The 27,527-nt window shown below is 40.0% G+C and overlaps 1 protein-coding gene across 3 annotated transcripts; it reads right to left on the bottom strand.

Annotated features, from left to right (window-relative positions):
• Nucleotides 1-575: 575 nt before the first annotated feature.
• On the bottom strand, nucleotides 576-27,232 carry LOC308685228 (interferon-induced GTP-binding protein Mx3-like). 3 transcript variants are annotated; one of them, XM_081356893.1, is made up of 15 exons: nucleotides 27,121-27,232; nucleotides 13,110-13,216; nucleotides 9,984-10,180; nucleotides 7,638-7,739; nucleotides 7,416-7,526; nucleotides 4,149-4,303; nucleotides 3,927-4,065; nucleotides 3,615-3,813; nucleotides 2,894-2,990; nucleotides 2,672-2,794; nucleotides 1,990-2,122; nucleotides 1,722-1,865; nucleotides 1,505-1,581; nucleotides 1,180-1,389; nucleotides 576-1,097 (listed from the first exon to the last, which is right to left on the bottom strand). In XM_081356893.1, the coding sequence occupies exons 2-15, from the start codon at nucleotides 13,211-13,213 to the stop codon at nucleotides 855-857; spliced, it is 2,034 nt and encodes a 677-aa protein (XP_081213019.1). In that variant the 5' UTR covers nucleotides 13,214-13,216; nucleotides 27,121-27,232; the 3' UTR covers nucleotides 576-854. The 3 variants fall into 3 exon arrangements, with proteins under 3 accessions (XP_081213019.1, XP_081213018.1, XP_081213020.1); XM_081356892.1 differs by lacking the exon at nucleotides 27,121-27,232 and having other exon boundaries at nucleotides 13,110-13,331; XM_081356894.1 differs by lacking the exon at nucleotides 27,121-27,232 and having other exon boundaries at nucleotides 7,659-7,739; nucleotides 13,110-13,331.
• Nucleotides 27,233-27,527: the final 295 nt, after the last annotated feature.

Below are 27,527 nucleotides of genomic sequence, written 5' to 3'. Positions count from 1 at the left end.
AGACCTAATCTTAAAGCAACATCATGTAGTTTTTCTACCTTCATAATATATTTCCAAGACCCTTGTGATGGTACATCAACTTACAATAGGTTGAATGACACATCTGCCATAGCCTGACGGGGTCTGTATCACTTTTACTGGCACTACGGAACTTCGGGGTTTGAGTAGTAACCCAAACACAAAAAGAACTACAAAATTCGACTGCTTTACGGCATACCTCACTTCCCCCACCACGCCCCACCCCCCCATTTCCTCAAATTCGGACGTATATAGCGTGTGGTATAGAGTGTGTATGTTGTTGTCATGGCCGAAGCAGCAACGAAACCGAAGAAGGCAAAGGTTTTGTCGGAGGAGACTAGGAAGAGAAAAAGGGAGAGTGACAAAATCAAAGGCCGATGAAGTTTTCGATGAAAAAATAAAACCCATGAAATTAACAATTTCAACAAATTAACTTGTTAATTAAAAAAACAAGTTAACTTGTCAACAAATGCATGTGTATCCCCTGGTGTAACCATGACAGATTTTATGACAGTGGTAAAGACAATACTGTTTCCCAACTGTAGGGGGACCCCGAGAGCAAATGTCACTTGGTGCTGCTTTAAGTTAGACCTTACCTTGTAGCTAACGCACTGAAGCTTTTAGCTATTTTAGAAAAACAAAATGTATCGGCCCTGCTTTAGCCCATTTTGTGAGTAATATGGAAACAATCAAAAAGTATAAGATGTGGGTTAATGTATGTATGTATATTTTAATATTCTGAAGAAAATTGTATAGGTTTATTTATGGAAAATGGATGTTTGTTTTGAACTTGTCAGATACATTATAAGATTGACATAGATCCATTATATGTATTTTCAGTTACCCTCTAGTCTAGTAAAAAAAGTGCTAAGTACTTCCTGAGCAGCACTCAAACGATCCCGGCGCTCTCGTAGGTCTTTGCGCTTTCTGCTGACTTCAGAGTCCTCAAACAGGAGCTCGTGCACATTTGCCCCATCCAGTAAACTCAACATGTCAATAGACAGGAGCTCAGCAGTCTGCGTCAACATGAAAAATAAGATCATCATGGGCAGTTGGTCAGCCATTCGCTGCACCACAACCTGAAAGAAAACAAAGAGATAGTTACTTCCACATACACATACACAGCACTGCTATTTGTTTCTGAAAACTAAGAAGATCTACCTCATAATACGCCTCCAGCATCTTACTGTACGTGCATTTTTTGTCAAAGAAGGGTAACTGATCTTCTGAAAACTTCTCATTCGTAATCTCATTCAAGAGCTTTAAGTAGATGGGATCTTGAGTGTAGAGCCTGTTTTCCATTTCAAACTGCTCTGAGATCCTCTGCTCCATCTTTTCTTGCTGGGTTAACTGAATGTTCTTGATTTTGTCCTATGGGCAAAATGGAAAAGTCAAATGAAAAAGTAGCGAGGAAAGAGAACTTGATTAAACTGGATTAGTTTTAGTTTAGTTATTAGTTTTTCCACCAATTAGAAGCAATATTTACCTTAGCAGTGTTTTGAAGGACAGAGTAGTTCCTGAAACACTGATTCACCACGTCAGTCAAATGTGTGATGATGATGTCTTCAGGAGAAATACATCAAGTCAAGAAGACAAACAGCCACATTTGTTAAATCTATTAATGTCATTAAATTTGTGATCTAATCTTTTGGTTTTATAATGGAGGCTCTCCACAATAACCATAAAGTCTTTTGTGATGGTACCTTTGGTGGTATTGAGTAATTCAGTGGCTGGCTTCTTAAGTTTGGCCACATGTTTTTGCAGAACCGACTCAAACACTCTGTAGTTACTGAATCCGAGCAGTTCCCGCCCTCTGTTTTTCAGGCTCAACTCTTTTGAATTGCTGACTTGTTTGGAAACAAAATGGATTTCTTATGAAATTAACTGACTTTTTCATTTTTATAAGAACTCTAAGAAAACAACAACATCAACAGTGAATTCAAAGTTGTTGCATGTTGTAAATAAACTGACAGGATGTTTTTGTTCTGTTAAGATGATCATTCCACTTCTTGAATTCAACTCGAAGCTGGACAAACAAATTTTCTTCACTCATCAGCTCCCCTGATGATAAAGAGTTCATTTGATCACTGAATCTTTTTAGGGTCTGTGAAGAAAAATGTTTTGTTTCATTAGCCTTTTACAATATCATTTTACAGCAAAAGTGAATCTTCTGAGGAGGTAAAAGAGGTATTATCTGAAGAGAGAACATTTTCAGGGGCTGTTCACACAAGGCACGAGACAAAGCATAGTGGATTTAAACAGAATGAACCTTGCTTTTCAAACATTTACTTCTTTTAACTTGACGTTAAGGTAATTTAAAAAAAATATTATTCACAATTCTGATTTAATATTTTCTTATTCTTTTTTTCCTAAGAAAAAAATCTTGCAATTCAAATTTTTCTCAGAATTGTGAGTTTGTTATTCTGACTTTCTTTCTTGCAAACACAAAAAAATATGTATCTCGCAATTTTGACTTTTTTCAGTATTCTGTATTTTTATCTTTTTAAAGGGCTGCTAATTTTACGGATGAAATTATCTGTTTCACAAAATGCATATTGAGAAATGTTTACATTCCATCTTATAGGGTTCCAGCATCTTGAACCCCTAATCATAATTCTCCTAAGCAAGAAGATGTGATGACTTGAGGTCCTACTTCAGTGAGGAACTGTTTGGCTCCCTTAAGATCTTCTGGTGGTCCAGTCTCGTACTCCTTAAGATCATTCTTCACATCCCACAACTGTTTTTTAATCTTCTGATTGAGATGTGGCAGTGATTTCTGACAAAGATAGGTAAGAAACAATTTGATTATAGAAACCACAAATGCAGTTCACCACATTTAGGACTCTTAGTTTAGTTTAGACATTTACAAACTTACTTTGATATGATCAACAAGATTCTGAGTCAGCTTGACAGCAAGACATTCAATAGTTGCTTTACCCTCACTCAATTTATTTGGAGACGGTAAGAGGTCTCTGTAGTAGAACAAGAGAAGGCACTTAGTTTAGATGGGGTTTACTTTAGCTCATTTAGCCTACTGTAGCTTGGCAAACAGGTATTCTTGAAAAAATAATAATGGACAAAGTGAACATCACAAAAATCTAACATTAATAAAAAAAATAATAATTTAGGTTTTGGGGGAGTTATACCACATATTACAATTTTACAATCTGAACTAACTTTGCCTTGTCCCATAAAGGTGAAATATATCTGAGACTTTTATTGACCTTGATACAGTCTTAAGGGTCTGCAAGGCTTCTTTCTGTGATTTTTTGTTTTGTTTTGTTTTTTGTTTTGCATGTAGTTTATGCCATATGGCTATATGATTTTGTGGACAAACTTTTTTCCAAGAATATTAATAAGCAGCGAATCTCATGTCTTGTGAAAATATTTTTCTTAAGAAATATTACTAAAAGATTATGCCAAACTACTTAAGGTTTTATTTTCATTCATTTAATTCTTAAGTTTTTTATTTTATTTACTTTTATCAGGACAGTTGTGTCACCCTGAATATATGCACCTCAAAACATAAAATTAATTTGAATTCATAAATGACATGCTAAAAGTATAATTATATTCTTAAATATATAGTCTGTAACCTGAAATGGTCATGGTTTTGGAAGAAATCTCTCTCTATTTGTGTCGCCTCCTCCAGAGGAATTTTCTCATCGATCTGCTGTTGTCCTCTACACTTCACCATGGTGTAACCTTTGTGGAGAGGAATCACTTTGTTGTGGACAATAGCCAGAATGTTCTTCTCTGTTCCCTTGTCTATGAGATCCGGCTTGGTCAAAATGGCTGTGAGAATGAAACATTTTCTTTTAAAAAGTGCATTTGATGAGTTGAAGCCTCAAATCCTCAAAGATATTTAATGTTATTAGATGTTTTGTGCGGATCATCTGCTTCATTACCGACAGTTCTTCTGCCCTCAGGATCTACTTTTTGTGCCATTTGTAATGCTTCTGTTGTTGCAATGTCAGTGTTACAAGGAACCACTACCAGGTTTATAGTCTCTTGCTTCCCAATAAATTTCATAATCAGAAGTTTGATCTGCAAGACATGAAGACATAGTTTTAAAACTGGATGTCTATGGTACTGAAATGTGGTGCGCAAAATCAGCTTATGCTGCTCACCTGGTTTCCAATATCCTCTGGTTGTCCTTTTACTGGGACTCTGGCAATTCCAGGTAGATCGATCAGTGTGAGGTCACACACATCTGGTGACATGACCTCTAAAGTGATGAGCTCATCACATATTCCTACACCTTTTCCTGCCAGCTCATTCTGGGCTGTACAACACACACACTGTAAAATTAACTGTGTTTATAAGAAAAAATATGTCATTTAAAGCAGCATGAGCCTGAAGCTTCCCTTAAGCTCTTTCATTGATACAAATGTTTCTTTTAAGAAACAGTAGGCTAAATGTTAGAGACAATGATTTGATACTTTTAAGTACTGAATGAAATATGTTTAATTATAACCGTTTTGGTCACATTTGGTGGTGAAAAAATTATAATTAGCTATTATTATTATTATTAATAGTGAGTGGCCGGGGCTCTTTCTCTGCTCGTTCTTATATATGCCCTGTCCAGCGAGCCATGTTAAACTGACAGGACTTAAAAACACATGCAAATGATAAACTTTCACTCTATGATGGTTAAACTGTGCAATTAATCTGATAATGATAGGAAACCCAACAACGGCGATGATCAGCTTATCCTCCATTTTCTCGGAACTAATGTTTTGGTAAGAACGAAAGTTATCCTCTCTCTCACGTCTGTATTCCGATTGGTTGCTGGCGTTTGCCGCTGCTTGCCGCCCTATGCTTGCCACTGAACCGCGTCATAGCTCATTACCATAAAGTTGAGCTACTTTCAACTTTCTGATTGACGCTCAAAACGCTCAAAACGCCCAAAACGCGACGCCGATGGATTTGACACTCCTTGCAGCTGAGAGAAGCCAGCTTCCTTTGAAAATGAATGACTTCCGGTAACTTTGGAAGCTCAAGTCGGCGGTGGTGTGAACGTACAGTTAGGATATTGTATTCACTATCAGTCGCAACTTACACTAAATGAATGCAGAATAGTAATTTTTTGTTATTTACGTTTTAATCAGGCTATTTGTCCGGTCGGGCAAGTAACATTCTCTTTCACTTGCCCCTTCAAAAAGTCCACTTGGCCCGGACAAGTGTAAATGTCGAGCCTGTAATAGGCCTACATATCAAAACATATTTTAAATATGATGTACTAATTCCATTATAGCACTCATCAGCCTGCAGCATCTACGATGATGTTTACTGTAAACAACAGAACAGCACAAACAAACAAACTATAGGGTCAGAACTCATGTCTCCATTTGTGTTTAAAATAGTTACAGTTTTTAGACTTTAAAACATTTATCACCACTTGTGATTCACAAAGTGAAAATTAATTTTAAGAAGTTTGTTTCTATCCAGTTGGCTATTGGCTTTTACTGATAAAACAGACATATTTTAATTTGTTTACACAACAGCTCTGACAAAAAAATATGATAATTAAAGGTTTTGGGTTGAACACCAAATTACAAAAACATTATTATGTGAAAGTGAATAAAGTTGTGTGTGTTCAGTTATAAATATAGCCAATGCTGTGTAAGTTACTTTTGAAAATGATAGGCCAATAACTTTAAACAAACATTTAATAACCCATATAAATAAATTATAATTTATAATATGGAATGCATTTACTTAATTTACAATGTAACATTTATTAATTTACTCTAGCACTTAAGATATCAGTAAAAAAAAGGCCAAAATAAACTAAAGGATTAAAATGCGGGTAAATCTAAAAGTAAGTCTGCTTTAAAAAAATATTACAAGTTCGAACATGGCCAGAATGTGCACGTTGAGAAACACGTTCAAATTGGTCGTCTTAACATGGTAAAACTGTGTGTCTAACGCGACGAAAACTGACGCCTTAACACGACCAGAATGTGCGTGTCTACACAAACAAAAGAAACACGTAAAAAAATTGCTGCGTTATCGCGGACAAATAGTGCGTGTTGACGCGGGCAAAATTCACGCGTTTCGTTTACTAAACTCCATAGAGTCAATCGGCGATTGGTAAAGTCATTGCATCACTGCAGCTGCCATTAGAAGATCCGATTGCTATAGACAGAAACTAGGGCGCCGCCATCTTTCGAATATTGTCTTTGAACTTCCGTTTTTGCGGTCGCTCTGTATATTTCTATGGCATTGCTGTCCAGGAGTATTTAGCTTTTGAAGTGGATTTACTTGTAAAGTTAACGAAAGTTATCATGAGGATTGTAATGTTTAAAGCAGATGTCTTAACAAATGTCAGTAGACCGGGAAGATTTTAAAACGAGCCGTTCATTCATAAATACGTAAGATCGCTGTGAAAATACAGACCGGAAGTCAAAAGACAATGAGCGCAGCGCTGAAAAGGGGCGGGGCTACATAAGGTCTTATAGAAACAGTCAAGCTGCGTCCGAAATCGCGTACTATGTGAGTAGGTACTACATTTAAATTAGAACGTACTTCACGACCATTAAAAAAGTACGTTCTATATAGTATGAATACGGGTAGTATGAATGGAGTCCGGACGTACTTTAGAATCTCGATGGAAGTAGTAGGTCATCCGGGTACTTTTCGCCTACTGTTTTTCGAATTCTATGATTTCGGACATACTACTCTGTTCGCGTTCTGTTTTTCGCATACTATATAGTAGGGACGTATTCGATTTCGGACGCAGCTTCAGTGTTATGAGACCGAGACGCGTGCTTAGGAATCCACATGTGCATTAGCTTAGCCCAGCTTTTAAAAAAAATCATTTTTTTGGTCATGATACAAGCGTTTAGAAATAAAATTTATGAGACAAATTTCATTGATGATTTCAAATATGAAATTTAATCGTAAGCTTTGCAAACAGTTTTGGAGATTTTCCCATTCAAAGAGATATTTGCCTTAAAGGGACACATCCTCGGACTCAGAATTATGTGTTTCTATGGCAACACTTTCAATGCCAAAATGAATCTGCAGCAGTCAGGGGGTAAAGCAGTCATGTGGTTTAAGTCGAAGCTCTTCAAAAATTCTGAGTCATAATTACGAGTTTCTACGAGGACATGTGCTTTTTACAAGTCGGAATCTCATAATTACGACATGGCGTACATGGACAGCCTAACAGGATGTTGCTATGCAATATTAGTTCTGTGCAGTGATATGATGAACTGGAATAATACATTTAATTGACTGAATCAGCATCCAAGACAACAGCCATCAATTTTATAAGACAAAACAAATTTTTATATTTATTTACTGATTGTGACTGCAGCTTGAGATTTTGTTCTCTATATTATGTTCAAGTAACTCTGAAAAGAAAGGAGTTTTCCTGCAGATTTACTAACCTGCTGTAACACGTTCTTCAACTAATGAAGGATCTCCAAATTCAAATTTCTTCAAATCACAAGATGGATGTGCTACCTTTCCATTTGCCAATTTGCTGGCTTTAATAGGACCTGCAAGATTTCATAATTTAAATTCAGTTGTAAGATTGATAATTTCGAGTCAGTTGCAAAAAAACAACATCAAGTGAAGAACGCAAAAGAAACTGCAAGCAGTTTATAAACCTAATTCATTTATCTTTTTACGGTAGGATAGAACAGCCTTCCATTTGGCTCCACCAGTAACCTTCTTCAGCCTCAGCTCTAGTGGACATCTAGTGACAATTCCTATAACAAACACAGTCCAGTTAGCAACCAAGAAAACTGACAGTGGAAAATGGTGTGACAACAGTGCATGTGCTGACAAAAGTTATCATTCTTTAATTCTTAAGGCCCATTCACACCATGGACGATAACGATAGCGATAAAGATGTCCAAAAAAAAAAAAAATTCTATGTATGTAAATGAATAGCAGAGTCCAAATCACAACTACATGGATATTAACGGCACAGAGAAAATATATTTTGGAATTACTTTCAAAGTGTTTTTTCCAAGCTGATAAAACTATAAAAACTTTGAAAGCCAATTTTTGTCTTTTTCAGTTTTGTTTTTTGATCGCTTTGCCTGTGTTAATACTAACTGCATAAAATGCGGCACAGGTGTGTATTTTTATTGGATTTTTACTATTTCACCCTCATTTCCTTTAAAAAAATAGTTCCTCTTAGCGCCTTTTGGACAAAAAGAAAAATTTTAATCCCAGTGCCATTTAACTATAAAATGATGTAATCTTTATTAAGAGGCTTTCATTCTGTTGGCAAATTTTTTTACAATTTTTTACTAGCCTGGGAAAACCCAGACAACTTCTGGCAAATTTATATTTGTTCTGCAAGTAGTCTGGCAAAGAGCTCATTCAAGCCCATTTCTAATCCGTCGAAATCGTGGCACCAATCAGAAACGTTGGGGCTGGCTTTACACAATGACGATCGCTCTGATTGGTTTTAGGTCTATCCAATTGCGCCCAGAGGCATTTGAGCGACGTCCGTTGGTGACGCCCCTTTGGAAATGAGTTATTAATGAAGCTTTGCCAGACCATAACTCAGTTACTAATCTTGTTAATATTTATGGCTTTGAATTTATATCAGTTTTAGAGTTCAACATGTTCCATAAAATATATAATCTATATAAAATAATTCATAATGTTCATAAATCATTTTCATAAACTTAAACTTCTATAACTTTTTTTTGGTTTCACTTTTTTAACTTCAGCAATAATCTGCCATGGGTCTTCTTTAAAATGAGACCAAATTTAAGTCTGTGCTCCCAAGCTTAAAATTTGTATGACAGTTTTTTGACACGGACATTTTTGTCCACTATGGACCTATATGTGTAACTTTTTTTAATTGATGCACAAGAGTTAAGAGCTCAAGCATTTAAAGTGGCAGACTACAAAACTGTAGTGTGCGCTTGTAATAAACAGAACATTATTATCGACGCTAATAGTTATCGTTATAGTTATCTTTAGTTATGGTTCTTGGTGTGAACAGGCCTTCAGAATTCAACTTGAACATACAACCCGTTCCAGAATTGCGGGTACATTTCAAGTAGAGAAAGAAAACAAAAATAGGAGTAATTATTCTGTTAAACTTTTTTTATTTTCATGGAACACACTTTAAATTTAATATTTTCAATATCTGCTGATCTTAAACTTGTAATATTTAAAATAATTCAGAAAATCAATGTGCTAACAGAAAAAGCTGTCAACTCTGTTATAGACAAATTGGGTCAAACATATACAGTTAACATATAATTAAAAACCATGTCTTCCCTAAGATAACTTTTGTCTCTTCTTCCATTAATTCAACTTTAAGCCTAATAAGATAGAGACTTATTGTTTTGGAGTAAAAATATCAACATGTTTAACTAAAAAGTTGCCAAGATGGTATGCATTTTCATTAAACATAGCTTTAAAAATGAATAAAATCCTTTAAGAATACTAGTTATGCTAATCAGCTTCTGATCAATTTGTTGACAATAAAACACACATAATGATAATTTTTAAAGCAAAACCTTAAAACAAACAGAGTTGACATTGATGGTAACAGAGTTGATATCAATAACAGAGATCTTCTGCTAGACTCCAGAAACCATTTTAAATGTAAAAACAACTATTTAATCCTAACAAATACATCTGAATTACAAATCTTTCATAAACTTGAAAATTAACTGCATGTGTCTCATGCATTACTGATCTGGTAACCACTTTACCTTTACACCTGCTTGTTGATGCAAATATCTGATTAGCCAATCTAATGAAATCTGATTAAAGTGGTTTGTTGCTTCCAGACCAACTTTCTGCTGTGACATGCAGATGGTAGGGTCAGACTTTGGCATAAACAATTTGAATTCATGGATCCATCCTACCTTTCAGGCTAGAAGTGCAATAGAGCAACATTGGAGAGGTGTAGGCTACCTAAAATGGTCATTGTGTTTATATGAATTTCCAATACCAAAGGAGAGTAAACCAGTCCTCACCACTTCCTCTTGGTAGTGCAACTCCAGACAGCGCTTCCAACACCGAGCTTTTCCCAGAACTCTGGTCTCCGATCACTGCAATAGTCGGTAATGCCAAGTCCTTCTGAATGCCAACTGACCGCAGAGTGTCGATCAGATCAATGTATGGACGAATTCTCTCCTCTAAATGACTGTGAACTGCTCCCTTCATTTGCTGACTGTAAAGATAAAAACATACATTTGTAGACATATATAAACAAATCTCATTATTGCACAGTATTAATTCAGTTTTTAGGCATTAATTAAAGCTTAATGGTACAGGTTTTCTTTCTTCAAAAATCACATGGTAACATTATTTCTAATATATTGGAAATAATCTTATTATTGTGGTCGTCTGAGGGCACTATGCCCTTTCTAATATCTTGTCTGAGTGCAAAATGCTGCTTGGACAAGAGAATTTCAATACTAAAAATGCATACAATATTGTACACTTGTTTAGATCTGTTTATTATTGTTTGGAGTTTTTTTTTAATTCACATTCAAATGATTATGAACATAAGCATGAAAAACCAAATTAACATTGTGGCAAGCAGGACGAGGCCTGGGGCAGTGAGAGAATGGCGCGAGGCGGTGACGTGATTGATGATGAGCGACACCTGCGTGATGCACCGCTTTTCGCACCTCTTGTCGCGTGCCTTGTCACGTGGCACACCACCCGTTTTCACAGACTGTGACGACGTGTTTTAAAGGTCATCCACATTGTAAATCCTGCAAAGTATATATATATATACAAAGCTTTTGTATATATATATATACAGCGGGGGAAATAAGTATTGAACACATTTTTCTCAGTAAATATATTTCCAAAGGTGCTATTGACATGAAATTTCAGATGTTGGTAACAACCCAAGTAAGCCATACATACAAAGACACAAACAAAAATAAGTTCAGAAATTAAGTTATGTGTAGGGGAGACCGGGGACAGTTGTAACAGGGGATGGTTGCAACATGTCATTTTTCTCCAATCAGAAACAAGCTAGAGTGATGACACTCACACTGAACATGCACAGTTAGACCCTCCTCCCACCAAGAAAACGGTAGACACATTCAACATCTGCTGCTGCATTTATTGAACAAAACTTGTTTTGGAGGTATGAAAGTAATTTTTTTCACTAGATATATTTTTGTCATACTGTCCTGAAATTTTGTATGAATTAATCAAAACTTACTTAGTTTGAATTACTGTTGTGCTGACTTCTAAGTGACATGGTTAGCATGTGTCAAAGTCAGTGTGTCTAGCAGGAATATGATGTTCTGTCATGGCTGATAGGGTCGGGGACGGTTGCAACAAGTTATAAATTGCATGTTTAATAAAAGTTTGTTGCATTGCAAATTGTTCAATTCTTCCTGTCTGACACTAAAATATGGAGAGATTGAATAGCATCTGTAACACCTGCACACTGAATCTATGTAGGCCTATGTTCTACGCATGAACAAACAAAACTCAATAACCGTTATTTGATAAATATGACTAAATAAATAAATAATAGGCTACAATAATATTATTGAAATAAATAATACTATAATATTATAGTAGGCCTAAAACAGTTAATATTTTCAGAATTATATGCTCATTGAGACAAGAAGATTAAGTTAATTAATTAAATTTAAGGTATTTTTAATCATGTTGCAACCGTCCCTGGGTTGTGTTGCAACCGTCCCCTGGGTCGGGGTCAGTTGCAACATCTGACTTCTTCCATTCAAATAAATACTGTGAACGATATGTCATATATAATCATCTTTAAATGGTATGGGTAATTAGCAGACAGATGCAAGTTTAATATATACAAATTTGGCTGGTCTAGTCCAAATAGTCTCTGAGTAATTGAGAGAAATGCAAAAAGTGTTGCAACTGTCCCCGGTCTCCCCTAATAATGTGAAATGACACAGGGAAAAAGTATTGAACTTTTCCAAATATACATTTGGATATAGCCTATATATATATATATATACACGTGATATAGATCATTTTTAATTTAAATGACTATTATTATCATAATTAGATAGGCTATCTTTGCAACAAAAACAAAAGAGACAAGCATTATTTCTGCCATCTGTAGCCCGAAAATAATTGCCTGTCCTTTGGTTTGTATAATAGTAACTTATACAACTACATTTGGATTATTAGACAATGTCGAAATAAAGTGACTCTTCAGAGTTTTGCATTCATATTACTGCACACACATTACCGCGGGATGGCGGGTGTTCATTTTATAAACTGTAGCTTATTTAATGTATACATTATTGTTGTGTGCAAATTTTTACCTCACTTTTATTGAGTAGATTCTATAGATTTTTTAAACAGTGTATGTATATTTTGTGCAACATTTGCAACTGCTCTTTATCACTTAATTAGAAGCGATACAATTTAAACAATTTAAAATAAAAAAGCTCTGTAAACACTTGCATTTTTGCAACACTATAAGTGTGTCTGTGTCCCATCGGGAAATCAAAAGTTCTACACACAGTTGCAGTCCAAACACTTGGGCCAAATACAGGAAATACATAATGTAGACAAGCATAGTCAAGTGTAAAGACCGCAAGTGCGTGTTTGGTCAGGCCCATAGAACATATTCATAACAGCGCCATATTTGCCATTTTTAACAGGAATGATTGTGATGCTGTGAGGGACAGACATTCATCCCTTCAGAGGGTTGTGTTATTTAATGTTTTTGGATTGTTCTGAATTGTTTTGAAACACAGCAAAAATATATTTCAGAGAATTTTCTGTCGACAAAAAACTCCAGAAAAAAAAAAAGCTTTGTAAAATTATAAGTGATCTAGGAGCTTTATGCAGCTTTTTACAGCAGATGCACTGAAAAGACGGTAAGTCTATTCCTCACAGCCTCGCTTTTAATACTTGTCATGGCACTTCTCTGAAAAAGGTCTATAGTACACTCAAGTGACCTGCCCTAATAAACTCACATTGCCTTGTACATTTCTTTTTCTTTTCTTTTTTACATCTAGATAAAAAGAAATTAACATGGCCAATAAAAGCATGTACAAATATTTCTACATAAATAAATAAAAACAATTTAATAAATAATTCAGCAATAGTTTAATAATAAGCAAATAAAATATACTAACCTTTCATTTTGAGAACTGTCACTATCTTCATCATCATCATCATCATCATCATTAGAATTTCTTCGATTTGGAGATGAGAAAGAAAGTATGCCTGAAGTAAACATTTTCTGGATAAACAAGGAAAATTTGTTAAAAAATCAGTTCTGAGAAAAGATAATGTTCTTAGTTTTAAATGCCTCTTGTAAATTGTATAATTTAGGTTTCAGCCAAATAGAGCATTTGAGGTGATGCTGAAGAGAAATCAAAATGAGTTTAAATCTGTATTTCAGACTGAATTTATAGTGAAACACACCCATGTTAACTATGCAAATGCAAACAGAGGTAGAACATGTGACAGCAGGTGAGGTGTAAGACTGGAAGAACTGGAAGAGAGGGCTACTCTCTGAGAGAATAAAGGAAACTAACATTTGAACTCACTCTTGTGAAGGTAGCATTACCATTCGAGATGCAAGTCTCACCTCAGAATGATCTTAATCTACATTTCTTTCCCTCTTCTCCCATCTCTTCTCCCTCATGCTGAGATCACCAAAATTCACCCAAGAATCTATATAGCTTAATGTGAATAATTATCAAACAGTATTACACATGTTTGGTATCATTTGAAATGTCTCAGTGCGACTGGTACAAATGCCCCATTCCCAAAGAGGTAAACCAAAAGGTAATAAGTTATTAAGAGTTTTAGGGATAACTTGTACACAAAGGAGGGTGTTTCTTCCAGGCAAATGTATGAGGGGCCGTACAAGCCAAAATCCATTCTTCTACTTTTACACACATAAATTCTCCTTTCACATACATACATTTCTACTCTCACACGCAGATACATTCTCCTTTAGCATCTCTCTCTCTCTCTCTCTCTCTCTCTCTCTCACACACACACACACACACACACACACACACACACACACACACACACACACATTCTCCTTTCACCAGAGGTGGGTAGAGTATCCAAAAACTGTACTCAAGTAAAAGTACAAGTACTTATAGAAATATTTACTCAAAGTAAAAGTAAAAGTAAAAGTAATAATCTTAATAGTTACTTGAGTAAAAGTAAAAAGTATCCAATGAAAAAACTAGTAGCTAGTTACTTCGGATCATATATATATATATATATATATATATATATATATATATATATATATATATATATATATATATATATATATATATATATACATTATGATAATGATAACTATTATGATAATAATAGTCATTTAAATTAAAAATGATCTAAATAATATCCCGTGTATATATATATATATATATATATATATATATATATATATATATATATATATATATATATACTATATATATATATATATATATATATATATACTATATATATATATATATATATATATATATATATAGTATATATATATATATATATATATATATATATATATATAGCCTATATATATATATATATATATATATATATATATATATATATAGCCTATATATATATATATATATATATATATATATATATATACACGGGATATTATTTAGATCATTTTTAATTTAAATGACTATTATTATCATAATTAGATAGGCTATGCAACAAAAACAAAAGAGACAAGCATTATTTCTGCCATCTGTAGCCCGAAAATAATTGCCTGTCCTTTGGTTTGTATAATAGTAACTTATACAACTACATTTGGATTATTAGACAATGTCGAAATAAAGTGACTCTTCAGAGTTTTGCATTCATATTACTGCACACACATTACCGCGGGATGGCGGGTGTTCATTTCATAAACTGTAGCTTATTTAATGTATACATTAATGTATATGTCCAAAAAACGGGTAATGTCATACTTTGTAGTAGTGCTATCGTGGCGTAATAATCTATTTGGTTGTAAAATGTATTATGAAATTAAATCGAATGTATCGTCCTGTGGAAACATTCATTCACAGACAGCTTACGAAGATGTTCAACTAATAAAGATCTTCATCGCTGGCAAAAATATGATGCATTTGCAGATTTGCTTTCACTGACTGTAGCCTACTGTAGGTCCACGGCCACTTCATATAACGCTCTTGATGTGCTTAAATCTTCCTGTTACGACTCCGAGTCGAGTGTGAATTGATAGCGCTTCAGACGATTCAGTGCGTGCAGGAACTGAACAGATCATTCAAACTGATTCGCGAACCGATTTAGACAGATCTGCCAACTTGTTTGATGAAGTCTTTGAACAGAATCGAATCAAAAGAGTGATTAATTTGTGAATTGAGCATCACTCATGCCCAGAAAAAAGATACAGCGTGCTTGTTGGTATAAACTACGCATTTAACACCATGTAGGCTATTGCATTAAAATAAAGTAACAAGAGGAACATCGCCCAACGTAACAAAGTAAAATTTTTTTTCATTAGAATTGTACTCGGGTTAAAGTAAAAGTACCCACATTTAAATCTACTCTTAAAAGTAAAAATGTACCAAAAAAATACTCAAGTAAATGTAACAAAGTAATTGTACTTTGTTACTACCCACCTCTGCCTTTCACATAGGCCTACATATATTTTTACTCACATACATATATTTTTACTCACACACTCATACAGTATCCTTTCACATAGGCCTATATACATTTCTGCTCTCACACACACATACATTCTCCTTTCACATATATTATTTTTTTTGTATCCATTACTTCCTCTTTAAGCAGGAAGTCACACTCAGACCAGGAAATACATGTGCAAGACTTGCTCAGCTCACAACTTTACAATGATGCTATTCAAAGTAACCCTGTTCTCTTACGAGAGATACTCTCGTACTGCGTAGAATACGCTAGGGGAAAATCCTTTTTCCACGAGAATACTGAAGCCAAAAAAATTATCCTTTAATTTTGTATTAATGTAAAACGCGTTGCGGCAGCATACAGACATAGGCGAGGCAGCTCGCGCGCCTATTGGCTGGTCTGCTGGCAACTGCTTAAGCCTATCGAGCGAGACCTAGAGTGACGTCAGACCCAATGAGGGCGCTTCGCGCCCTCTGCGTCACGTCCCGCCGAAACGGACGTGGCTTAGGTCTATAAATACCGCTCGCAGGCATTATTTCTCTGATTTTTCATCCTTCAGCGAAGCAACTCACATCGCTGGATCCGAGAAGAAGCCGCGCTGTTGAAGGAGCACCTCAGCGGGACGAGTCGAAGAAGCTGCCGGCCGCGCCGCCTTCATCGCCTTCCTGCTGCGCTATCCAGCGCCTATATCCTTTTCATTGCACTGTGTGTGTGTGTTCGCCGGCGCGACTCACACTATCTAAAAGAGCTGCGTCTTTTTCAAGATGCCTGCTTGTGGCTCGTGCAGAGCCGCACTCAGCGACGGGGACCGCCATGTCATCTGCGCTTCCTGCCTGGGTCAAGAACACGCAGCTCTCGCGCTCGCTGATGGCGGCTGCCATCACTGCGAGCTGTTGCCTTTAGCGACTCTGAGGACTCGCTTGGCACTGTTCACCGAGACTGCGCCCACACCTGCTGTTGTGCCGCGCCGCGCTCAGCGAATCCCGGAGCCCTCTCTCAGCCGTCAAAGCTCGCCGGTGCGCCCGCCTGCTTCTCCGGTTTCATCAGCGTCGCTCACGGACGGACAGCGGCCGTGGTCTGCCGCCGCTTCTGTCGATGACGCTGATGAGATCGACGCGCTGCTTCGAGAGGGGGATTCCTGCTCTCTCATAGCATCAGGCAGTGAGGATTGGGCGGGCTCTGAGGATCCCACCCCCCCTGCCCGTGCTTCTACGGGAAAGAGAGCGAGCATTGAGGCGGAGCTCATGCGCGTGCTCACTCAGGCCACGGCGAGCCTCGGCCTCGAGTGGATTACGCCTGAGCAGCCTGCTCACAACCAGCTGGACGGCTACTTCCTGCCTGGGGAGCGCGTTTCACCTGCATCCAAGCCAGCGCCTTTTCTTCCTGGGCTTCATGAAGAAGTCGCTAAATCTTGGGACTCCCCTTTTTCGGCCAGGACGCGGTCATCTGTTTCTTTGGCGTTCTCCGCTGTTGACGACGCAAAGAACAGAGGCTACCACTCCCTGCCGCCGTTCGAAGAGGCTATTGCAGCGCACTTATGCCCGCCCTCCGCTGGATGGCGTGCTAAGATGGCGCTGCCCTCAAAAGCCTGCCGCACGACGTCAACCCTGCTCCGCCGCGCTTTCTCCGCCGCCGGGCAGGCCGCGTCAGCGTTGCACACCATGGCCACGCTCCAGATATACCAGTCCGATCTCCTCCGCCAGCTGGACGAGAGAGGACCTGACGCAATCTGCGTGCCGGACTTGAGGAGCGCTACAGACCTCGCTCTTCGCGCCACCAAGTCAGCAGCACAGGCCATTGGACGGAGCATGGCCTCGCTCACCGTGTCTGAGAGACATCTGTGGCTTACGCTCTCTGACATGACTGAGTCGGAACGCACCGCGTTCCTCGACGCGCCGCTTTCCCCTGCCGGCCTCTTCGGAACCTCGGTCAAAGATTTCGCCGATAGGTTCGCTGAGGTGCAGAAAGCGACCCAGGCCATGAAGCACTTCCTCCCGAAGCGCTCCAGTTCTGCAGCAGGCCGTGCGAAACCGTCTGCTCAGAGCTCACAGCCTAAGCCTCCGCCCGCCGCCTCCTCTTCTCAACGCCGCCAAACCCAGAGCTCGAGACCGCGCTCTCGCTCATCTGGCCGCCGCCCCGCTCCGCGTGGCCCGCGGCAGAAGGTTGCGTTGAAGCCAGAGGCCCCAAAATCATCCTAGCACGCCTAGGAAAGCGACGGTGTCCAAGTCCCGCTGCGGCCGGACTTCCACCAAAGCTTGCCGCTCGTCCAGTTCCAGGAAATGTGACTGGTTCAGCGTATTTAGCAGCCAACAAGCCGGTTCCATTACCCGCTTGCCTGCACACAAAAGCCGTTTTTACGGCTACCCAGATAAATCCCTTAAAGAGTGTATTTTCTGGTGTCCCGGCCACGGCCGACGGTGTTTCATGTGTAGAAAAAATGCCCGCTACTCAGTGCCCATTCCTACACACAAGCACAGCCCTTCACACAGGGCGCGCGCACATAAAATCGACTCAGATCGATTGCGCTTCAAATGTAGCAAAAGTGCCCACTACCCAGTGCCCACTAACGCTACGTCCCACATGTCTCACGGTCCCTGTAAATACAGGACCCGTATGCATATGCTCTGCTCACGCGAGCAATGCTGTAAAGGTGGTGTATGTGCCCGCTGCTCCGCGCCCACGCCCACACACAGACATGAAACTAGCCCAGCCCTCCTCCTCTCGGCTAAACACTGCAGAGGAGTCGAGCGCGGGCATTCTGCCAGCTGTTATCAGCGCGCCCCCTGCCTCAGATGTCATGAGCGCGACGCTTATGTCACAGCACACAAAAGCCGCTGTATCGCGAGCCGATCAGAGCGTGCTTCGCATCCGGCCCCTAGCTGCTCGCGCACCTGCGTGGGAAAAGCTTCCCGGGGTTTCGAGATGGGTGCTGAACATCATAAAAGGAGGCTATTCGCTGCAGTTTCGCCGACGCCCTCGCCGCTTCATGGCGCGCGTCGAGACCACGGTAGAATCGAAAGTAGCCCATCTACTTCGAGCCGAGATTTTGAAACTGTTGAGCAAAGGGGCTATAGAACCCCTATCTCAAGCTCAAAGCGAGGGGGGGCTTTACAGCAGATACTTCCTGGTGCCCAAAAAAGACGGGGGTCTCAGACCCATACTAGATCTGCGGCAGTTGAACAGAGCGCTTATGAAGCGCCAGTTCAGGATGCTCACAACCAGAAAAATCCTCGCGCACGTCCGCCAGGGGGACTGGTTTGTATCAATAGATCTGAAAGACGCGTATTTTCAAATACAGATAGCGTCACGTCACAGCCGATTTTTGAGATTCGCCTTCGAGGGCCAGGCATATCAGTACACAGTCCTGCCTTTCGGCTTGTCCCTGGCACCCCGTACATTTACGAAGTGCATGGATGCAGCGCTCGCACCCCTCAGATTACGGGGCATACGAGTGCTGAACTATCTGGACGACTGGCTGATTCTAGCCCAATCTCACTCAGAGCTCGTGGAGCACAGGACCATTTTACTCGATCACCTCGAGAATCTCGGTCTCGCAGTGAACTGGGAAAAGAGCTCGCTTTTCCCCAGACAGATTATATCTTTTCTGGGAATAGAGCTGAACTCGCTGCTAATGACAGCACGCCTGTCATCTCAGCGCACACTGGACATTCGGCGCGCAGCCGGCTCGTTCCGCTGCGGCGCGATAGTCCCTCTCAAAGCTTTTCAAAGGATGCTCGGTCTGATGGCCTCAGCATCTTCAGTTCTCCAGTTGGGCCTTCTGCGCATGCGCCCACTGCAGTTCTGGCTCAGAAAGAGAGTACCACGCTCAGCGTGGGCCTCCGGTCAGCTTCGCGTCAAGGTCAATCAAGCATGAATTGCAGCTTTGAAACCTTGGGAGGCAAAAGACTGGTACCAATCAGGTGTAAGCCTGGGGACTTCCTCGAGAGTGATGGTGGTGTCCACGGACGCATCCACCTCGGGATGGGGAGCGCTGCTCGAGGGCAGACCGCTTTTTGGCCTATGGTCAAAGCGGGAGAAGCTCTTACATATCAACTGCCTCGAAATGTTGGCAGTAAGCAAAGCGCTCACGTGCTTTTGTCCCCTCATACAGGGACACCACGTGCTAATACGTTCAGACAACGTCTCAGTGGTGTCCTACATAAATCGCCAGGGCGGCCTCAGGTCCCTGACTCTGTACAGGCTAACCAGGCGCCTCCTGATATGGGCCCGCAGCAACCTGCTCTCGCTGAGAGCAGCGCACGTGCCAGGGCTCCTAAATATAGGACCAGACAGACTGTCCAGGAACCAGGTTCCGACAGGAGAATGGTCTTTGCACCCACAGACAGTCCAGCTGCTGTGGAAGAAATTCGGCAGAGCGGAAGTAGACCTGTTCGCGTCTCAGGAAAACGCTCACTGTCCAGAATTTTTCTCGAAGAGCAAGGACGCGCTGACCCACGAGTGGCCTCGCCGTCCTCTCTACGCTTTTCCCCCCGTCTCCCTCCTGACTCAGGTGGTAGAACGGGTCAGGGAAGAAGGATGCTCAGTGCTGCTTGTAGCCCCACTTTGGATGAGCCAACCTTGGTTCCCAATTGTGATGCAGTTAGCGAGCACCGCCCTGTGGCCAGTGCCTCTGAGGAGGGATCTCCTCTCTCAAGCCAACGGCTGGATCTGGCATCCTCACCCAGAGCTGTGGTCCCTCCATGTGTGGGCCATCAACGGGTACCCGCTGACCTCCCGCAGGGAGTGTTAAACACTATCACACAGGCCAGAGCTCCGTCTACGCGACGTCTCTATGCCTCAAAATGGTCAGTGTTCTCTAGCTGGTGCACAGCTCGTGGTGTGTCACCCCTGCATTGCGGTGTGACGGAGGTTCTCTCCTTCCTACAGGAGCTGTTGGATAAGGGCAGGTCCCCTTCCACGCTCAAAGTCTATGTAGCGGCCATAGCAGTGTTCTCTTCGACCACGCTCGGCCAGTCCATTGGAAGGAACGATTTAGTCATTCGCTTCCTTCGAGGAGCTAAGAGACTGAATCCTCCCAGACCTCCCACAGTCCCTATATGGGACCTTTCTACGGTACTGGAAGCCATGAAAGGTCATCCATTTGAGCCCTTGCAGGAGATTGATCTTAAACACCTGTCTTTCAAGACGGCGTTTCTTCTGGCTCTCGCTTCAGTGAAGCGCATAGGGGACTTACACGCGCTCTCAGTAAGCGCGACGTGCATGGAATTTGGGCCGAATGACTCTAGAGTTATACTCAAACCTAAGCACGGTTATGTTCCTAAATCCCTCAATACACCGTTCAGAGCACAGGTCATTTCCCTGTCTGCCCTGCCGGTCACTGAAGGAAATATGGACGAAAGCTCCCTTTGCCCAGTCAGGGCGTTAAGAGCTTATGTGTCTCGCTCGTCTGTTTTCAGACAGACGGAGCAGCTCTTTGTTTCGTTCAGCGGGCGTTCTAAGGGACTAGCCGCTTCGAAACAGACCCTATCCAGATGGGTAGTGGACGCAATAGCGCTAGCTTACACAACCAAGGGCATGCAGTGCCCGCTGGGTGTCAAAGCGCACTCCACGAGAAGCATGGCTTCATCGTGGGCATGGTCGAGTGGGATTGCCTTGCAAGATATTTGTATGGCGGCAGGCTGGGCCTCTCCGTCTACATTTATAAGGTTTTACAACCTAGAGGTTCCCGCACTACAGGCCAGACTACTGTCGGTCTAGTATGGCCAAAATCTCATAACTGGCGCTGTCAGTTATGCAGCTATTGAGTATTGCAATCCTTGCTCTATGCTGCTATAAGGAAGATAGTGGCTAACCCCCCTCTCTTCCAGGATTCCCTGTGAGTCCCCTGGGTGATTATGTACTGTATGAACTCCGGGCTGTCGCCCTTGAGTCTATGGTATCAGATCCCAGCACGCACGGCGTTTTACAGTAGGTTCCCCTAGCGTATTCTACGCAGTACGAGAGTATCTCTCGTAAGAGAACGTACTCGGTTACTAACGTAACCTCGGTTCTCTCTAGAGAGAGGAACGAGTACTGCGTATCCTGCCGTGCCTGCACGCGCTCTGGTTGCTTCGACTATGAAAAACCAGAGAAATAATGCCTGCGAGCGGTATTTATAGACCTAAGCCACGCCCGTTTCGGCGGGACGTGACGCAGAGGGCGCAAAGCGCCCTCATTGGGTCTGACGTCACTCTAGGTCTCGCTCGATAGGCTTAAGCAGTTGCCAGCAGACCAGCCAATAGGCGCGCGAGCTGCCTCGCCTATGTCTGTATGCTGCCGCAACGCGTTTTACATTAATACAAAATTAAAGGATAATTTTTTTGGCTTCAGTATTCTCGTGGAAAAGGATTTTCCCCTAGCGTATTCTACGCAGTACTCGTTCCTCTCTCTAGAGAGAACCGAGGTTACGTTAGTAACCGAGTACGTTTTCTTTCCAAGTACAGTTTTTAGTTTTGGGAGTAAGTAGCAATGAACATGAAATCAGACAATTTTTTATCAATGTACTGGAATGTACTGACCAAATGCAAAGAGAAACAGATTATTTTGTGCATGATAGGCTGCATAGAGAACTCTGTGATCACATTCAAACCCTATGTGGATTTCTGTCAGTCTCAACATTTGTTGAGGATTCAAGAAATAGAGCAGCAGTAAATACATTGGAGTCCTTATATGGATGTCTGAATTTAGAGCGGACTGCTTATGAATCCAGACAAAGAGTCAGATCTTAGGACAGTTATGTCCTGTTGCCTCCACCTGTCATTATGGACATCAGGGCAGACCTCGATGCAGCATTTCAGGAGAGCAAATTTCTCATTTGGTATCCCTGGGAATGAATTGGCAAAGCATTGCAATGTGCTTAGGCGTAAGCTCTCGGACTCTGTACAGGCACAGACAGCAGTTGGGTGTTCAGCCACTGATGTATGCATACAAGTGACAACCTGAACAGAGTTGTTGGGGAAATTCTTCAGTCGACAACAAACGCAGGAGAACGATATGTGCATGGGGGTCACCGTGATTTTGCCAAGTAAGACATGTTCCTGGATCAACATATTTTGTTGATCCTGGAATAACATTCCTGTCCCAAAATTTTGTCCTTACCCTATACCTACCCCTAAACCTAACCCTACCCATAACTTTTCCCTAAAATCAGAGGGGAATGATAGGTGAATAACACTGATGTTGACCACCTCACCCTGGTTCTAAGTCTAAACTTGACATAAACTGTAAACTTGTCCCTCAAATCTGATTGGTTGATTCGAAAGTTGTTCCAGGATCAACAAAGATGTTGATTCAGGAACATGTGGTACTTAGTGAAATCACGTTCACCTGTGCATGGGAGATTGAGGTCACGTGGGTTACGCATTCAAAGGTGTCAGACAGAGTCTACAAGAAGTTGATCCTATTGGGCGATCGTTCAGATTCAGAAGACGGCGTACAATCCGACGGCGAATTTACAGTGTTGCAACTCCAAATCAACTATGGTGAGTAAATTCCTTAAAGATCAAATTAGTGTAAATGTAGTAGCACAAAGTCAAGAGTCTCTCACAATCCACTTGGACGTGATGGAAGTAGCACCATACGTCTTAGGTGCAGTACAAAATCAGGGCTCCAGACTGCGACCAAATATTTATTTAGGTCGCGCTGGCGTGACGATAACGTTATAATTCACTTATAGACTGTGGTGGAGGAAGTATACTGAATCTCAGTACTTAAGTAAAAGTACAAATAACCAGAGACATATTTACTTTAGTAAAAGTAAAGTACCACAATGAAAACCCTACTAAAGTAAAAAGTACCTGATTTTATATGTACTTTAAGTATTAAAAGTAAAAGTAATTTCTTAACAATTTATTCTCTAAATGTCTGTATTCTAATAATTAGGGCTGTAACAATATGCAATATGAAACCGAAATCGCGACACTCGGATCCACGAACCTGTGTCGCGGTGTGAGTGTGAGAAAGCAGAATCGCGACACACCCCTTATTTGAAGTTAACATTATACAATACGTAGACCTGGATAAATTCTTTAAAATTTTGCAATCCCAGCGTTATGGACGTGACAAATTGCAGTAAAAACTTGAAATGTAAAACTTGAAATGTAAATTGTCAAATACCAATTGAAACTGTTTATATATCCATACTCCCCAAACTCCCTTAATAAAGAAGTCCAGACATTAGAAAAATACTAGTCTACAGACACATGCGTTTTATATTTAATATGGAGGGAAATATAAATCCGTAACGGACGTGACACAAAAAAAATCTTTAACTTTTAGGTGGCAAAATATTTTTTAGTAATTCTGTGAATTTCACTGCACAAACCAAAAGTAATATACCCACCGGATGAAGAAGGGTTGGCTCTCCACAGAACATAATTTATTTATTTTTTTATTTTTTTTTGTGTTCACATTTATGAGGAAAAAACAATGTTACGGAAGTGAGCGCTCTGAAAGCAGCACTAAAATACTGCTTTAAAACGTTCACAGAGACCTCAAAAGCCCTTCTTTAAAGTGAATTTCGTTCCGTATTAATTGTATCTTAATTTTAATCAATGTTTCATCAACCAATTGCCTGGATTTAATAAATAAGTAAATATAGCAGAAAATAGTTCAGCTCTCGTTCCCTTGGTAAACTGTATGCATGCATGTAGGGGAGCGCGGGGCACAACCTAACGCGGGGCTAGTTGTAACACGCTTGTTTTAAATACTTCCGCACATGCTTGGATGACGAAACTTTGTGTATTTACTAGTTGCCATATCAACACTATATAGAAAAAAAAATTCTGCCAAAATGTTTTTTTTGGAAGATATCCATAGACATTTATTAAACCATAGCAAAAGTCAGCGGTAGTGACTTGACTTGACTACAGAAAAATGGACAAAGCATCAAAAGCCAAATAGATCATAATACTCTGGTTTCAATATCTCTTAGGCACATAGACGGAAACCACAAACTTGTGAGATGGAGGATGGTTTTCCATGGCTGTGTTGATGGTTTCAGTCGTACCATTATCGACCTTGCTTGTCTAGACAACAACAGAGCCTCTAGCGTTTTGTCACAATTCATTGCTGGAGTTCAGAACTTTGGAATGCTATCTAGGGTGAGGTGTGATCATGGCCTTGAAAACACTGGTGTTGCCTGTTTTATGCTTTACAGGTTAGGATTAAACAGTCATAGTGTTATTACTGGCAGGTCAGTGCTTAATCAAAGAATTGAGAGGTTACGGGCAGAGCTAAATTGAGTAGTGTCATTTAATTTTGTTAATCTTTCAAATTTATGGAGGAGCATGGTTTTTTAGATTCACTTAATGAGCTTCATTTATTTTGTCTTCACTATATTTATTTGCCACAAATTCAAAGAAGCGCTGCTGAATTTCAGAACCAGTGGAATAACCATGGTCTATCAACTCAAGGGGGGCAAACTTCTCTTCAGCTGTGGCAAAGGGGCATAGTCAACAATGCAGGAATGCATAACCCAAGTAGAATGGTATTTATGACGCAGACATTGGATTTGGTATTGATGACAACATAACACTCTCAGACTAACAGACAAATAATAATGTTGTTGTTCCATCAATTACCATTAACATCAGTGACACCACAATGCATACAATGCAGACTTTTGATCCTTATGAAAATGATGGAAATCATGGTATTGTTTTGCAACCTTATGCAATTTCTAGAAGAAAGGCATTCCTAAAATCCATATACATGTAAAAAAAATGGAACCAATCCCTCCCCCCTCAACAGATATGCGATTCGACAAATAGACTAACAGCACATTCAACCGAAAAGGTCAACACAAAATATTTATTTACTGTACATGTGTAATCCACAGAAAAATTAAGAACACATTACCATGCTTTGTAATAGCTTTAATAAAGTGCAATTATTGTCATAGCTTTATGTTGATAGTTTTAGTTTTCTTCCATTTCACGGATCTTTGCTGTGTATGGGATAAGACCTTTATCAGTGTGGTTCTGTGAGCTGAAAGCTCTATATTTACATTTTAAATGTGTCTTTAAATGTTCTTCTTTAAAAAAAAACAAATGATAAAACATGTAAAACTATGAAACCATTTCATTAAAGTGTTTGGATACGGAGAAATCATATTGACTGAAATATTATTTATTTTAACATTTGATGCCTTTTGTTGAATAGGATGATTAACAACATCAACATTTATACACTGTAAGAGGTTCAACCAGGCGCTCAGGTAAAGTTATAAAGTCCGTGATAGGTGCTCTTGGGGTAGGGAAAAAAATCCAAAGAAACGAAAAACAGGTCCCAGGCACTCAGTCAAACTTTCAATGAGGAGAAGGATAGAGTTAAAAAGCCTTTATTTAGTATGGCTTAAGTCATTTTAAAAACAAAACAATACACGAGCCAACATGTTTCGACCAACAGGTGGTCTCCTTCAGGGCAAAGTAACACAGAGAATGAGAATGACACCAAATAATAAGTTATGTCCCACCCATAATCCGAGAAAATTCAATTTAAGAAAAGTCCCAAATTCAAGAAAAAGTCCCATTCACCTGTAGTGTGATAATAGTGTCACCGATTATGGTCATTTTCAGGACTTTCATCCCGGGTACAGATTTTGGCACACGTCCCACGTTGTTCAATGGGGTCATATTAGTCTATAACAGTTGAGATATTCTCCACTAAATCAAAGCTACACTGTGTGATATTTTCCCCCATCTAGCGGTGAAATTGTATATGACTACCCAGTGAATATTAGTTTCTGTTCCTTTCAATTCCGAGGGCGTTTTAACTCCTACGGTGGCCATATTATTCCAAGATTAACATGGCTTCCAGTTCGACTTCGTCCTTGAGTGTTCCTTCAAGTGATGAGTTTAGAACTATTCATCACCTGTGATCCGTTGCAGCACAGATTTATGTTACAGGGTAAACAATACTTTTTCACCATTGATGCGAGGAAAAGTAACGCAAGTTATACTAGAGGTCGTTCTGGCATTATGCACAACCATGCTATGGTTAGACAAGCAACTATAACACTTCGAATTTACACAAATAGGCTGAATTGAACTGATTTGCCTGTCGCATTGAAGTTTTAATATTCTCTTTTGCTTCCTTGGCGACTCTGCTACATGTCCTCAAAAATAGGCGTGATCCTCCATCTTCAGCAATCTTTCAAATCTGCCGGCAGTTGCGAGTAATCTCCCCCTTGCATTCGTCATGCTGTCACTGAGTGTAAAACGCGAAAGGCGAAGCTTGAATTCCCAGGTATGTCCCTGGCGAATGTATTTTCAAGATGGAGGCGCAACATGGCTGCCGCCATTCGAGCGACTCGCTCGTATGTATTATAAATGGCAGATTTTACTCTTACGAGAATAGTTTATTAGTTGGTGGAAGTTATTACACATGAATAAGCACATATACTTTTGATAGAACAAAGTGTTTTTTGCTAAGAATCAACTTAAAAAGTTACACAGTGTAGCTTTAAGTGCATACAAATCTTACCCAGGACCTCTACTATCTTGAATTCAGCCCGAAGCTGGAAGAATAAGTTTTCCTCAATGATCAATTCTCCTGATGATAAAGAGTTGATTTGATCATTGAATTTTGTTAAAATCTGTGGGAAAGAAAAAGATTTGTTACATGAGCACGTTATAAGTGATATTATAATTATACAGTAGAAGCATTTTCTCTGAAAAAAAAAGAAAGTTAAATAGAGGTGTCATGTCTATCACAAATGCCACAAACCATAGAATCCAAGTGTCAGAGAAGAATTTAACTGTAGAACATCAAAACAGGATGGAAGCCCCAAAACTATCTATCCTAATATACTTCAAGCAAAACACAAACAATTGTAGGTGGATCCTATCACATAGAAGAGATAAAATTCCACATCCAGGCACTCTCTTTTT

Source organism: Scardinius erythrophthalmus, assembly GCF_964197995.2.
Source record: "Scardinius erythrophthalmus genome assembly, chromosome: 24".
Lineage (NCBI taxonomy): Eukaryota > Metazoa > Chordata > Actinopteri > Cypriniformes > Leuciscidae > Scardinius > Scardinius erythrophthalmus.
The sequence above is the reverse complement of the archived record's forward strand: the minus strand, read 5'-3'. Positions and strand labels throughout refer to the sequence as shown.

What these genes read in the sequence shown, in the direction of transcription:
- LOC308685228 (XM_081356893.1), bottom strand. Translation starts at nt 13,213, where the DNA reads ATGTTTACTTCAGGCATACTTTCTTTCTCATCTCCAAATCGAAGAAAT. An exon ending in GACAGTTCTCAAAATGAAAG is followed by an intron (nt 10,181 to 13,109) that starts GTTAGTATATTT and finishes TTATCTTTACAG; the next exon opens with TCAGCAAATGAAGGGAGCAG. An exon ending in ATCTTGTTGATCATATCAAA is followed by an intron (nt 2,795 to 2,893) that starts GTAAGTTTGTAA and finishes TATCTTTGTCAG; the next exon opens with AAATCACTGCCACATCTCAA.